Below are 15,044 nucleotides of genomic sequence, written 5' to 3'. Positions count from 1 at the left end.
AATATACAGGCGTTCCATGGGGCGCGATGCTTGATGCGAAGACAAAAGGCCTACCTTGGTGGACATGGTGGGTTTACTGAGCAAACAAGATTTACAAGCTTTTACAAGTTCACGGATTTCACCGTCCATACCTTTCCAGATGAACATTTCACGAATCTTTTCACGAGTTTTAAAGATACCAAGATGTCCTCCTAATGGGGTCTCATGATAATACTTGAAGATCATAGGTACAAGAACAGCTGGAACGACAACTTTCATCATCTTGTCATGCCTCGAAGGGCAACATAAAACACCATTCCGCAGAACATAAGGGACAACATGTTCCCCAGAAGAAAGGGTTTCCATTATCGGAGCCAGCGTCGGATCTTCACGTTGGTATTTCTCGATATCCCTAAAGAGCATGGGGGCATCCGTTAAGATGGTATTAACATCAAATAGTGTGGACTCGGGAGGTGATGAACGGTCGACCGGTTCATGGATCTCAACGTCGTTTGAAAACATACGACTGAGTCCATCAGCAACAACATTTTCGGTACCTCTGACATGCCTGACATCGAATTGGAAGGCAGAAATACGGATGGCCCAACGGGCTATACGACCAGTACGACGCGGCCTACCTAAGACCCAGCTTAAGGCTTGATTATCTGTCTCCAGGTCGAATCTAACATGTTCCAGATAGAGACGGAACTTCTCTAAGGCGAATAAGACTGCCAAACCTTCGAGCTCATAGATGGAATACTTGGCTTCTTGAGCCGACAAAGTCCTAGATGCATAGGCGATGGGTCGCCTCCCTAGTTCAGTCTCTTGAAGAAGGACTGCCGCTACTGCTGACGACGACGCGTCGGTTTGGACGATGAATTTCTTCGAGAAATCAGGCATAGCAAGTACAGGGGCATTACAAAGTGCTAATTTAAGGTCTTCAAAAGCGGCTTGTTGAGAAGGTCCCCACTCAAATTTGATGCCTCTCCTACGAAGAAGGTTTAAGGGTGCCGCTCTATTAGCGAAGTTAGGAATAAACTTCCTGAAGAAATTCACCATACCAATGAACCTGGCGATGCCTTTAATGTCCTTGGGAGGTTTAAAATCACGGATGGCCTGTGTTCTAGAATGATCGACAGCTACACCATCAGGTGACACAATATGCCCTAGGAAAGACATAGAGGGCTTAGCGAAGGCAACCTTGGACAACTTAACAGTTAACCCAGCTTTACGAAGGCGATCGAGAACTTCTCGCAGATGATCTAGATGCTCTTCAAAAGTCTCTGAAAATACGACGACATCATCCAAGTAGTGATATAAGTACTCAAATTTGATGTCGGAGAAGACCCTATCTAGCAGCCTAGTGAGTACAGCTGCTCCCGTGGGGAGCCCGAAAGGCACGCGGTTGTATTCATATAAATTCCAGTCCGTGGCAAACGCTGTAAGGTGTTTAGACTCTTCGGCAAGGGGAATTTGATTATAGGCCTGATTCAAGTCCAAGATAGTAAAGAACTTGGCCTTACGAAACCATGAAAAACAAGAATGAAGGTCGGGAAGGGGCACAGATTGTAACACCACCTTCCGATTGAGAGCCCTGTAATCAATGACAGGCCTGAAGCCCCCTTGGGGTTTCGGGACTAGAAAAATAGGCGAGGAATACGCTGACTTAGAGGGCCTAATAATACCATCCTTCAACATCTGATCGATAATTTCTTTCAGAGCCTTCATTTTAGGTGGAGATAGCCTATACGGTGGAAAACGGACAGGAATCGAATCCGTGACCTCAATTTTGTATTCTATCAGGTCAGTAACACCAAGAGTATCAGAAAACACCTCTGGAAACGACTGACACAGCTTACGAATACTATCAGCCTGCTCCTCAGGTAGATGTCTAAGGTCTAACAACATCTCATCCTGGGTAGGCGAAATAGAAGAACATGATGCAGAATTACACTTTAATAAAGGGATGCTACAATTAGAGGCAAATTTGAAAGTGCAAGACCTACTCTGAAGATCGAGCACAAGACCAGTGTGAGAAATAAAGTCCGCTCCCAATATAATGGGGCAAGACAAGAGCTTGGCCACAAACAATTTAACTTTCCATGTGAATTTAAAAATACGAATTTTGACCAATAAGGAACCTAGAATTTCTAATGGGGAAGAATTAGCCGAAACATATTGAACAGGAGATGAGACATAGTCAGGTAGTTTACAAACAGATTTCAATTTAGAATACCATTCAGCCGAAATAATCGAGCAAACACTGCCTGAATCTAAGAGAGCTGTAATAGGCTCGTTATTTAACTCAATCTTAAGAAAAGGAACCGGTGCGGGGGAATCCGCCGCAATCCTAAGACACTCTTTGGGACCTTCAAAAGATAAATTTGAAAATTGCTCGTTCCCTGAATTTACAACCTGTTTACCAGGGGCTGAGTCTCGGGAAGATGGATTAGTCGACTCAGCCGAAGCCACTAGTCATTTTTTATTATTGGCATAAGTAGAATTTGCACCAGAAGTTGAGCAGGAGGGGGTGCTACTCGAGTTTGGGCAATTCTTGGCGATATGTGAGAAAGCCCCACATTTAAAACAGCCTTGTGCTGAACCAGCTCCATTATTTGCCCTACTAGTTTTGACCAATGGACATTTATTGCGAAGATGGTCAGGCGACCCGCAAGCATAACATTTACGGGGTGTGACTGGTCGGCGAGGTGGAGGCCGAGTATTACTAAACGAAGGAGGGGGTTCTTTTGCCACACGCAAAGAATCAGCGTACCTAACTCCTTCCGCTGAGACGGCCAACGCTTCAAGTTCAGAGAAAGTTTGCGGGCACGCCGCGAAACACAAATATGACCTATAAGATGGTGAAATGCCTTCTACAATAGCCTGTACAATCTGGTCCTCAGGGAAGTGCAGAGCAAACACCCTAGTATAAAACTTAATGTCCTGTATGAAATCAGCCAAGTTCTCATCCAAGCGCTGTACACGATAATAGTACTTCTGAATAAGGGAGGACCTGGCCCTAGCCGGGATGAAGTTAGCTAGCAAGTGGGCATGGAAATCCTCAATAGATGATTGCTCGGCAATGGCTCTTACGATTTTATCTGAGAGAATACCAATAGCATACGGATAGATAATTTGCAAAATTTGACATGGAGAAAGAGAAAACACAAGTGCATGATCCTGAAATTCAACCAGAAATCTTAAAAATGAAATTACTTCACTGGTGGTATTAACCGAAAACTTAGAGATACCTCTGAGCAACATTGCCAATGGATGAGGCAAGCTGCTAAACCCGGGTGACATAGTAGGTAAAGGTTTCAAAGGCAAGGAAGTTAATTCCGAACGGATGTTACTCAACGATGCACGGCGTTCAGATTCGTTGTCCAATGGGGCAGAGATAGTTTGAGCAGCAACGGTTATCCTATTAACTTCTCCCTTATGAGGCTCTTCCTCGCTACCTACATTCACTGTGGTGGGTAGATCGCTTTTGGGAGGAACCTCCCCTGTTAACAATTGAGTGACCTTGCTAGATAATTCAGACATATTTTCAAGCAGCGTACTAGCTTCCTTCTTCTGAACGTCATTCAACTTTAGAGACAATAGATCGTTAACTCTATTTGAAAAATGAAACAGCCTAGCTTGCACACGCTTAATTTGATTAGGAGAAGGATCATTTTCATCAAAAAAACTAACTACAGAAGCTAGCCCAGTAATATTCTCCGTGATCGTGGAAAGAGAGTCGTCAATTTCTTTCTCTCCCAAATTGGGGATGGAAATGGCAAATCTAGGGACTCTCTAAGCTTGTTTGTGTCTACTGCAACCGTGCCTCCAGATTGTACATTTCTAATAGTCAATTCATAGATCAACTCCTCCTTGCGCAAATAGTTAAGATGGAGAACATCGCGAGGGCCGGGTATGGTGACAGAACAATTTTGAAAAACTCAAAAAAATTCCAGCAACTGGGAAAATAGTTAGAGTTCGGAACAAACAATGTTTAGCCGTCAAAAGGGGCTAAATTGAGACCCATTCAACCACGCTCTGCTACCACTTGTTACGGAGATATCCGTGGTAGTTATGAGTGAAAGAAGGTGCGGGCGTGAACGGGTCTCAAACTACGGAATCAAAGTTAATGTAAAATTTAACAAGGTTATATTTTCTTTTCAAAAACAAAGAAATAACAAGCATGGCAGGTACAAAGTAGCAAATCAAAAGGGTAGTTACAATATTTACAGAATTTGGGCTTCGCGCCCTGACTTTACACTGCTTGGGCAATCAGCTCAGTTTTACCCCAAACACAAGTTTCAACAGAGGGGCAGAAAACCCCATTCATGCCTAAGAGCCCTTGCTCCAAATTGCACTGAAAAGCCTCCACGAGGCGTACAACACTCAATTTTCAAAAGAGCCACTCGCTCTCAAATTTAAGCCTCTCCCAGGCCACACCAAACTCCACCTTCAAGTTGTCCTCAACGGACATAACCACAGGGGTAAAATACCCAATCTACTGAGGTCTATTAAATGAAAAGCAGGTTAATTAAATGACCTCTAAAATAACAATTTGAGAGGAGGCGAACTTGCACTCCTAATACACTTTGATTAAGACCTACTTGGAACTAGGCCGTTAATACAAGGGCTAATCCCATACTAAAGAGGTGACTTAAGAAGAGAACAATTTGTTTTACGTTATCGAAGAATAGGTTGAGAAAAATAAGTTCACCTCAAAACAATATGAGTGGGAGCTCGAGAGGGTTAGCACTCTCTATCCCAGTATGTCGCTTTAAAAGAGAATAAATGAAAAGAGTAGTTACATTTAGGAAACGGTTACATGGTGGAAAGCTTAGAACCCGCCCCGAGAGTTAAACTGCTGAGCTAGCAAAGAAAGAAGTTATTAATCGGCCATTACCTTGTTGTTGACCGCTGCCGAGGAAAGAGGCGCTTCCCGCCTCCTGCTATGTACTTAATACACTGAAAGATGGAACAGAAGTGGCCCGGAGACCCTAAAATCAGCAGTTTATATCCTCTCGCAGAAGTTTCTAGGCATTAGGGGAATGAAAACACCCTCCCGCACATTCTTTATTGGCTAGGGTACAGAAACATATCCAAGTAGGGGGAAGATACATCGGATTGGTCGAGAAAAAACTCAAAGAAATTCGGGATTGGATAAATCTAAAACAAGGGGAAAAAGAGGGGTATACATCCAACTTAAACAATAACTGAAAAAAAAATTAGCAAAGACAAACATTTGAAATAAAAATTTCTCCAACAAAATAGTTCTTTGACTTCGCACTAGGGTGCACTATTGTTGATCTTCAGTAGTGTCCTCTAGAAGAGAAAGTTCACACTTCTTGCTTCAAGCAAAACAAAAACACATCAAAAATGACACAGTTCAAAAACTCAAAATTTTCCACGTGGTGGCATCTTCTGAGAAGGTAGCGAATTAATAGCGTAGATAAAGTTCAGACTTCCTCCAACAGAGGAGTTTCAACTGGCGCACATTTTGAATTAGCGGTGTGGAGGTGTACCGCCCGGTACAATTACTATTATTATTACTATCATTATTATTATTATTATTTTGCAATCTGCTTTACGTCGCACCGACACACATGGGTTTTATGGCGATGATGGCATTGGAAAGGGCGAGGAGTGGGAAGGAAGTGACTGTGATCTAGTGTGAAAATGGAAAAACACGGAAAAACATCTTCACGGCTGCTGACACTGGGGTTCGAACCCACTATCTCCCGAATGCAAACTGATAGATACGTGACGCAAACCGCACATCTACTCGCCCGGTTCATTATTATTATTATTATTATTATTATTATTATTATTATTATTATTATTATTATTATTATTATTATTATTATTATTATTATTATTATTACTTATGATATGAAAAGAAGACACAAGAAAACTTGGGTAGCAAGTGAGCTCAAGAGGGGACAATCCATATTATGTCTTGTTCTAATGGAAAATTAAAAAGATCTGGACACTGAATTCAGCTTAAATATTACGATTAGACTAATACTGTAGGCCTATATGGTGAGATGACTCAGTCTAATTCATTTGTTTCGCCGCTACAGAACGCTAGCTTCGTCAGTAGGCGATTGCTGAATATGAAGACATGGTCGTCATATGGTATAACGGCATTTAAATTATTGATTGAAATTTAGTGAGTGCTTCTTAAAGAATGTTTTTATTATTTGTTGTGTTGTGTCGGTGCGACGTAAAGCCACTAGCAAATTTTTATAGCCGAACTTTGAGAGTGTTCTGTTGATATAATAGTGTCAGAAGTTTCCAATTTAAGGAAAGGGGAGAGTGAAGCTCACGGCCCAAAAATAAGTTAGCAGGAGTATGCTTAGTGAAATCGTTGATGGTGGAATTAAAGGCAAGAGTTAGGGAAAAGGTTTTTGAGATACCAAAATGGCCCCCAGCAGGGGAGCCATGATAATAAGAATCATGGGTTGTAATGCCTTGGGGAGGACTACTTTAGGTGTAGATTTTGGTGTGGGGCTTGTATACTAGTAAGTTGTTGATGTACATATAAAATACTTCAATTCGATATGAGGGAGATGCAGCAGAATAAGTACCAGGAGGTAATGCATTACGTGCTTGGCCTTCTGGCAAGATTCACAAGCACGTACAAAGGTTTGGACGGCATCATACATTTTGGGACAATAAAGAATAGACGAAATACGAGAAAAGGTTTTTGAGATACCAAAATGGCCTCCAGCAGGGGAGCCATGATAATAAGAAAGAATCATGGGTTGTAATGCCTTGGGGAGGACTACTTTAGGTGTAGATTTTGGTGTGGGGCTTGTATACTAGTAAATTGTTGATGACACAAGAGGGTCCTTTATAGTCTGATTGAGAAATACTTTGGCACAACTGAGTGCAGTAGGGATCAGTGAGCTGATAGGTATGACACGATTCAAAGGATGCAGAAAAATTATCCAGAGAAACAACAGCATTGACATCACCCATGTTGTATGATGGGAAATAAGAAAGGGAATCTAAACTAAGATCCTCAGCCACAATCTTGTAGTGACCAGGTATAAATTTTAACGAAACCTTAAATCTAGATAAGCCCATTAACCAGCGACCAGTGCGTCCAATCTTAGGAGCATTGTTTAAGAGTCAAGTTAATGCTTGGTTGTCTGTGATGACAGTGAATTCTTTATGCTCAATATAATTGGAAAAGTATTCCAAAGTTAACATAAGGGCTAGAGCTTCCCTTTCATAAGTAGAGCACTGACGCTCGGTGGGGGATAAAAGATGACTAAAGTAGGCAATAGGCAACGCTTGTTGGTTGACAATTTGATAAAGGGGCCCTCCAACGGCAATATTGGATGCGTCAGTGTGTATTTCAAATAGGAGAAAGAATTTTTTGTCTGAAGGATAGGGGCCTGATCGAGTAGAGATTTCAACTTAATGAAAGTTTTCCTTAGGGCATTAGACCAATGACATTTTACACTCTCACGTTTAAAAGGTCCCCCATAAGTCCAACCCCTCGCTGTATGCTGGCACAGCACTAGCATTCCAAGCGGGAGCTGACGACAACATTAAGCTCCAATCACGGCCGACTTGATGCGTCGCTCTAGCTAGCAAGGAGCGCAGCGATGGATCCAGTCGGCCGTGCTCCAATTAAGATGTTCTATCATACCCTGTGTGTGAGAGGAGTAACAGAGGGGACATCAGACGAATCAGGAACGTGTTCGGTAGCAGAAATAAACAGAAACTAATACAATGCAACGAATGACACCAGGATAGTATAGAATAGAGCTGAAGAATGGAAATATAGTGTGAAGGAAACTAGAGGATGATAATGATGTGAGACGGTGTAGGAGGGATGGGGGGGGGGGGGACGCATGACCAGTGTATACACGCTGTACACACGCTGAAGCTGTACTAATTTACCGCACGTAATCCTTTTGACAGGTTCATCGACCACGCGCAATTAAGGCCAGATGACGTAACAGAAGAGTGGGAGTTGTCTCAAATGAAAGAGCATCTCCTGAAAAAAAATAACTGTACACGTGATGCGAGCCTGCTATGTATAATGACAAAATTGTCAGCATTCAAATTCTTTCATGAAATCGTGACATGCATTTTTCAATAAGGTCTGCCTGCGTCAAAAGTACAATTCTGCATTCCCGTAGTTAACAGGGTTCTAGGACATTTCGTACCACTTCACCGACTGATTACCTGAGAAGTGTCAGCTAATTACTTTAAAATACTTAGGAGAGGACGTTCCGTACCACTTGAAAGAGTGCAAAGTATTGCGAAGTAAAAACGATATCCTGGTGAATGTATTTATTTTTATACCCATTGTCCACTTCAGAGCAGAAGCTTTCACACGATGCGACCACTACTGATGTTAACTAGAGATGGGGAGATTCTGAACGAGTGATTCAAAATGAACGAATCATTGCACTGAACGATTGAATCACAATTCAGTGAACGAAATGAATCGACTCGTTTATGAATCGAAATCTGAATCGAGAGATGGCAGCCGCAACGCGGCAATTCGTTCCTTCGTTCCTCGTTCGTTCTGATTCATATCGCCAAATCGGGTATTCACCATTTTTGAATCAATGACTACTTGTGAAGAACGACTCTGTTATTTTTTATTTAACCTGAACTAAAAGTCGGTCCACAAGTCAAATACTCCTAACCTAACCTTACAGGAAAAAACATTTTTTAATAAGAAATTATCACGTAGTTTCAAGTCACACACTTCTCGGAACTTTAATATACACTCAATTTCCGGCTCGTTGCGAAGTGTTAGGTTAAGTTTAAATCAAGGTTCCCGTTCACGTTCTTGTTCTCGTGAACTAACGCGTGAAACATGGCCACAAAAATGTTCATATCTACTATAAATTTGAAATTCGATTCTCGTATAGTTTCGAATGGTAGCTAGGCCTACTTATGTTTGTAGTCAGACAGTTGTGTAGCATTTTTCTACTGTAACCTCTAAAAAGCATATTACTCTTGTTAAAATGCTATCAATTATTATTATTATTATTATTATTATTATTATTATTATTATTATTATTATTATTATTATTATTATTATTATTAATACCTTGAGCATTTCACATCTTGTAACCTGTAAACATGTAAAGCGGTAGCAGTTATAAAGAACATAACGGGATGGTTCATCTGAGTCCATGGTTTCGCTTTCGGCTCTCCATCGCGTGGTATTGGAGTGAACGAATTACATGAACGAATCAAATGAACGAATCATTTTAGTGAATCGGTTCAAATGAATCGGTTCTTCTAAAAGAATCAGATTCCCCATCTCTAATGTTAACCTTCCGTCTGGCGCAAATGATCTCATTGGCACACGTGTTAATTCTTATCTCGTATTCGTCATTGGCGGGGACTAGCTACTTCCACCTTTCACTAGTTTCTGTTTCCACGTGACCTTCAAACCCATATCGGCCAGTTTATTTGATAAAGAAATAATGCAGTAGTTCATAAAAATTCACAATAATAGTATTATTATCCATCCTTATGCTCGTCAGGCACATCGCGTCCGAACACGATGCAAATTTCTATTGCATTGTTTTGTTTCAGGGTTCATTCCCGTTGTGAGGAAATAGGCTACTACAAGAACAAGAGTTTAATGGGTTGCACATTTGTCGGCTAGCACCTTACAGCTTTTTATTTACGTAAACATAAGTAGAGTAAAATAGCAATTATTAAAATAAAACTTAAAATAAAGCACTACAACACAGTAGTGAAACCAGAATGCCTTTATGCCAGCGAATGTCTAGCACTGAACTACAAGTACCTTTGGGAAAAGAAATCAACAACCACCTGGATTCAAGAAGTCAAGACAGACCTGGAAAGGAACAACATACGAGAAGAAGAATTATTGGAAAGAAAGATTTTTAGGAAGAAAGTCTTATAAATGGAAGGATTCCAAGGGAGGAAGGAAAAGAAAACAGGCACAAAGTGGACTGAAGACAGGAAAAAGAAACACAGTGAAACAATGAAAGAATACTGGAAGAAAAGAAAAGAACAACTAAGGAGGAACAATTGAAATTGTAACGTGGTCCTTAGAAGGCCGGAACGCAAGAAGAAGAAGAAGAAAATAATATAGACGTGTTCTTTAGCAAATGTTCTAAATTTTGGTTTCTCATTTCTAAAGTGTGTCTGTCAGGCTCATTACGCCCGCTGGCGTGGAAATGGAATTCCTATTTGATATCGGGTGGTACGGATTGTCCTGGCGTAAATATTTGGGGATTACGGGAAAACCGTTCGCAGGTAGATAACGAACCTAGTGGTACGAAATGTCCCCAAAAATCACGTGGTACGGAATGTCCGGACACCAGTTAACAGGGATGAGTGGCTCAAATGGTCGAGCGAAAGTTTGCGGAGCCTAATGTGGTGGGCTTCGACCTCAGGTTATTCCGGTGGTATTTGAAGGTGCTTATATACGCCAGTCTCGTGTAGGTAGATTCACCGTCTTGTAAAAGATCTCCTGTGGGACAACATTTCCGGTTACTTGAGTCCCTGAATAACTGAAGAAGTAGTTAGTGGTACATGAATACAGTAATATTACTATTAAAATTTTACACCTTGTATCCTATGTTGAAGCAACATATATTTGTGGCCGTCCTGCGATAGAAAGAATGCGGGCCATGCAGCCAAGATTCATCCCAGAAACATGGAATGTCTATAAACTCGTACGATCCGCCTCAGTAGCGTAAAAGTCAACGCTATTAGATGCCGCCCTCGGAGGCTTGGGTTCGATTCCCGGTACTGCCAGAAATTTAGGAAATGCAGGAGTGCTGGTATATGGTTAAATGGTGCATTTGGCTCACTTCAATCGGGAGTGTGCATAGAGGGAGATGCACCATCTCGGAACGAGGACACGGGTTTACTTTTAACTCGTACTCCATCGACGGCAATGTACAAACAATGAAGTGGAAGGTTTTCTCTCTCAATTTAAGCGACTAATTGTTGGTCACCCGGTTAACAACCGGAGATTTGTTCAAAACCTACAGCAGCAACGGGGCGATACGGAGACTTCAGTCACTCCAATATTAGGAAGTTATTTAAATGTGAAACAACCTATTACAAAAAAAAAAAAAAAAAAAAAAAAAAAAGAAAAAAAAAAAAAACGTTGCAATAAAGTTTAATTATGTGGCTAATTATCGAGAGTACAATAAATATGTAAAAATTAATATTTATTCACTTTTTATTGTATTTGCTTTACGACGCACCGACACAGATAGGTCGTATGGCGACGATGGGACAGGAGGAAAGGGCTAGGAGTGGGAAGGAAGCAGCCGTGGCCTTTATTAAGGCACAGCCCCAGCATTTGCCTGGTGTGAAAATGGGAAACCACGGAAAACCATCTTCAGGGCTGCCGACAATGGGGTTCAAACCCACTATCTCCCGGATGCAAGTTTACAGCTGTGCGGCCCTAACCGCACGGCCAACTCGCCCGGTCATTTTTGGAATTATAAATAATATAATTAGGAGTGCATTATTCATGTTCACTTAATATTTATTCAAAATTCGACATGGCCTTCGTTTCAATTACATCTTTGGGAGGGTCCTTGGTAATGCTGGTCCAAGAAACGGGGGTCCCCAGTACTAATTACTTTGAGAAACACTGGTCTATAGTATATAATCCAAGATAAATGAACCTGTGAAGCCAATTGTTTAAACAAAAGTTCTAATACTCTGTTTGGCTGTACTAATACCATTTCATTTCTATTTCAGATCTAACGACATCGTTGAGAGGGATGATGGCAGTTGGATTACAGACATCTTTCTTCAGGAAGTTCTTCAAACTATTCATCCTGCTCAAGAAATGTCCATTATCGAAAAAGATATTAAATTTGCAGTCGGCAAGGGTGAAAATTATCTCAGTATAATTTATCGTGTAGAAGTCCGATACAAGAGAGGGAATACTGAAAATATTGAAAATCACCACCTCATTCTTAAAGGCTATCCTGATGGTGATTTCGTCAGAAAGTTTATCACAGATTTGGGAGTATTTGATAGAGAATTAAGTATTTATCAATGCGCTTTGCCTGCGATTTATAAGTTTGCAGAGAAAAGATTTCAACGTGAACAAATTCCATACATTTCTTCAAATTCTTTTAAAACTTCACGCCCAAATACTGTTGTTCTGGACGATTTGAAACATCAAGGATTCAGAATGGCCTACAGAAAAGCGATGTTAGATCTTCAACATTGCTGTATTGTGGTGAGAAATCTAGCTTATCTCCATGGCATGTCTGGTGCCCTTCATAAACACAATCCAGCCTTATTAAGTCAGTACGGTGATGTTGTGTTCAGCAGGAGCAACCAACCGAACATGGATAAATTCCTACCTGCACAAATGAGGATTCTTTCAAAAGCCATTAAAACCTGGAGTGGTTTTGAAACTTATGCAGCTAAATTTGAGAAACTCATACCTAAATACACTGATAAATTGGTGGATATTTGCACGCTCCAACCTGGTGGATTTCACGTCTTAACTCATGGAGACTGCTGGATTAATAATTACCTATTTAAATACTCGTCCGTGGGGGAACCTACCGACGTGCGCTTCGTTGATTTCCAGTTATCTCGCTTAGGATCACCTGCCATGGATTTAACGTATTTTCTTTACAGTAGTTCCCAGAACGAGGTGAGAGCTTCTCATTTGGATGAAGTGCTGAAAATGTACCATACACAGCTCTGTGAGACTCTTGGAGCTCTAGGCTGTAGCACGGACGTGTTCAGTTTCCAAGACTTGAAGAATGAAATGAAGAGAGTAGCGTTGTACGGATTATTTGCAGCTACCAGTATCCTCCCCATTGTTGTGGCGGATGCTGAAGAAACTCCAGATATGGCTGAAGTCACGGAGGAAGATATGAGTAACGAAGAAACATCTCCATGGGAGAAAACTCTAAACAATCCTCGTTTCAGAGAAGCTTTTCAGCAGATGTTACTGCACTTTGACAAAATGGGAGTGTTTGATTAGTAACCTTCCGTTATGCTACTTTGTTGTGAATGGTTCTCTAATCATTACGACGGTTCGGTTCAATAGTGTTAAAAGTCCACAGTGGGTGCTAGATTGCATGGGTATTAAGATTTCAGCAGTGATAAACATTCGTTTTCAAATTACTGTATATTACCAGGTTTAGCATGTGAGTAAAAATATACAGGCAATGGATTTTTCCGTACGTACTTATTAATTCCACTGTGCGGCTGTTCTACTAGACTAACATACCGTATTCTTATTTCATCAACAAGCTATTATCTTCCTTGAGATCCTCATTTGTCGGCTGAACACTTGGACCTCTACGGATACAAGGAAGTAAAAATTGTTATTTTTATTATTTGTGGTTTAAAGATCTTTTGCTTTCTTCCCAGTAGAGAAATTGCTCATCAGTATACTTTGGGACAAAACACAACGGCCCCAGTTCGATGAAGGAAGCTGGAAGCCAGCTGTCAATTTCACCCTGCTCAGTTATAGAGTTCTGAGTGATCCTTGTTTGGTGTGGAGAGGTTGTCAAACCACTTGCTTCCGCACTCTCTTCGGTATTTACTCTTTCTTCGTGCCGGGTGCAGTGTAATGACCCTTTCAGCATTATAAATAATAATAATAAAGTCAGTTTACATCTAAATGACAAATAAGGAAGTCCAAAAACATGTTTTATTCCTGCTCTGGCTCTTTTGGTAACAAGGAGGTAGACGATTTGGCAACTCCGACTGTAGTAGATGTAGTAAATCCTGTAAGCCGCTAATAAACACTGGGCTGCCCCCGGAGAGTAATGGTGTGAGGCGAGGTCGTCATATTTTGTCTCCAAGTATAACAATGTTGTTTTCTCATTTTTCAAAAGCATTTAAGACAAGGCAAAGAAAGGTTCATCCTGCATCTTATGGTACTCGTAATACCGCATTTCATTGTGCTTGTACGATGTGAATCAGATATCTTAAATGTATTTTCCTTTAAGCGTATTGCTATGGCAACCACTGTCTGGTCAATCCTATTACTAAACACGATCAGTGTAATTCTGGATAAGCTGCGTATGGTCGTCCTGAACTAAAACCTTCTTCTCTCAGTTACTATAAACTCTAGGGGATGCGTAGAAGAAGATTCAAGTGTGCCGCAGGCTGATGTTTCCTGTATTGTATCCTTAATGCACACAGCGGCAACAAAATACTTATTACCTAAGAAATTGCCTTTCTTCATGTCGTAGATTAAGTCTCGTGCTATAAGAAGAAAACTGATGAGATTTGCACTTGGAATTACATTAGTATTAATACAATAATAATGCAATGTATTCACCTTAACTAATTATATTTGCACTACGGTATCTCCGTTATCATTAAATTTGCATTTCCAACTATTTATATCTGCTAAGCGCCCATGTTAGTCAGCAGATCATAGCATTTACAGTAAATTTTATAACTTTTTTAAATTACGAGTTTCTTTATGTCGCACCGACACAGGTAGATCTTATGGCGACGATTAACACAAATTAATAAGTATTAATTATGTGTAGATATGATTGTAATCCTAATATGTGTAAATAATGTTTTTCTGTTCAGTTATTAATTTTAACAAATTTTATATTTAAATGTTGCCAATTAAGTGACTGGTTATTACTTACGTGTTTCCTAAAATAAATAATTTAAGCAATTTTCCCAGCCTTGTTGTTGAATTCAGGTCGCTTGTCACTTCGTCTAAAAACTCTGGCATTAATACTTCTATAACTGTATTGATAATTGATAAACTTTTCTATACATATCCTTAAAAATAATTTCTTGTAAGTACTTGATACATGAACATTTAATGCATACTTCTATTCACTGAGAGCAACCTACACCGATTAAACATTACGTTATTACCACCTACCTAATACGATTTAGGATTATCGTTTCGCGGTGGATCGGCGCCCACACGGTGAGGCATCGATTCAGCGATAAGCGCAACAGCAGGTTCTCTAGTTGGCGGTGATGTAGCACGAACCTACTTCTCCAAGTCGAACCACGGTTGTTCAGTGGGGTTTATATCGTGGATATTTGAGGGTCACAGCATTAAGCAAATTCACCAT

At 40.5% G+C, this 15,044-nt stretch overlaps 1 protein-coding gene across 1 annotated transcript in view; it reads left to right on the top strand.

Annotated features, from left to right (window-relative positions):
- Nucleotides 1-14,625, top strand: part of LOC136874559 (uncharacterized) — a 29,247-nt gene extending 14,622 nt beyond the window's left edge. The window contains exon 2 of the mRNA XM_067148198.2: nucleotides 11,713-14,625. Coding sequence (XP_067004299.2) covers nucleotides 11,713-12,964 — 1,252 coding nt within the window. The 3' untranslated portion in view covers nucleotides 12,965-14,625. The remainder of the gene's footprint in view (nucleotides 1-11,712) is intronic.
- The last annotated feature ends 419 nt before the right edge of the window (nucleotides 14,626-15,044 follow it).

Source organism: Anabrus simplex, chromosome 1, assembly GCF_040414725.1.
Source record: "Anabrus simplex isolate iqAnaSimp1 chromosome 1, ASM4041472v1, whole genome shotgun sequence".
NCBI classification, from domain to species: domain Eukaryota; kingdom Metazoa; phylum Arthropoda; class Insecta; order Orthoptera; family Tettigoniidae; genus Anabrus; species Anabrus simplex.
This window is presented reverse-complemented; position numbering and strand designations above follow the sequence as displayed.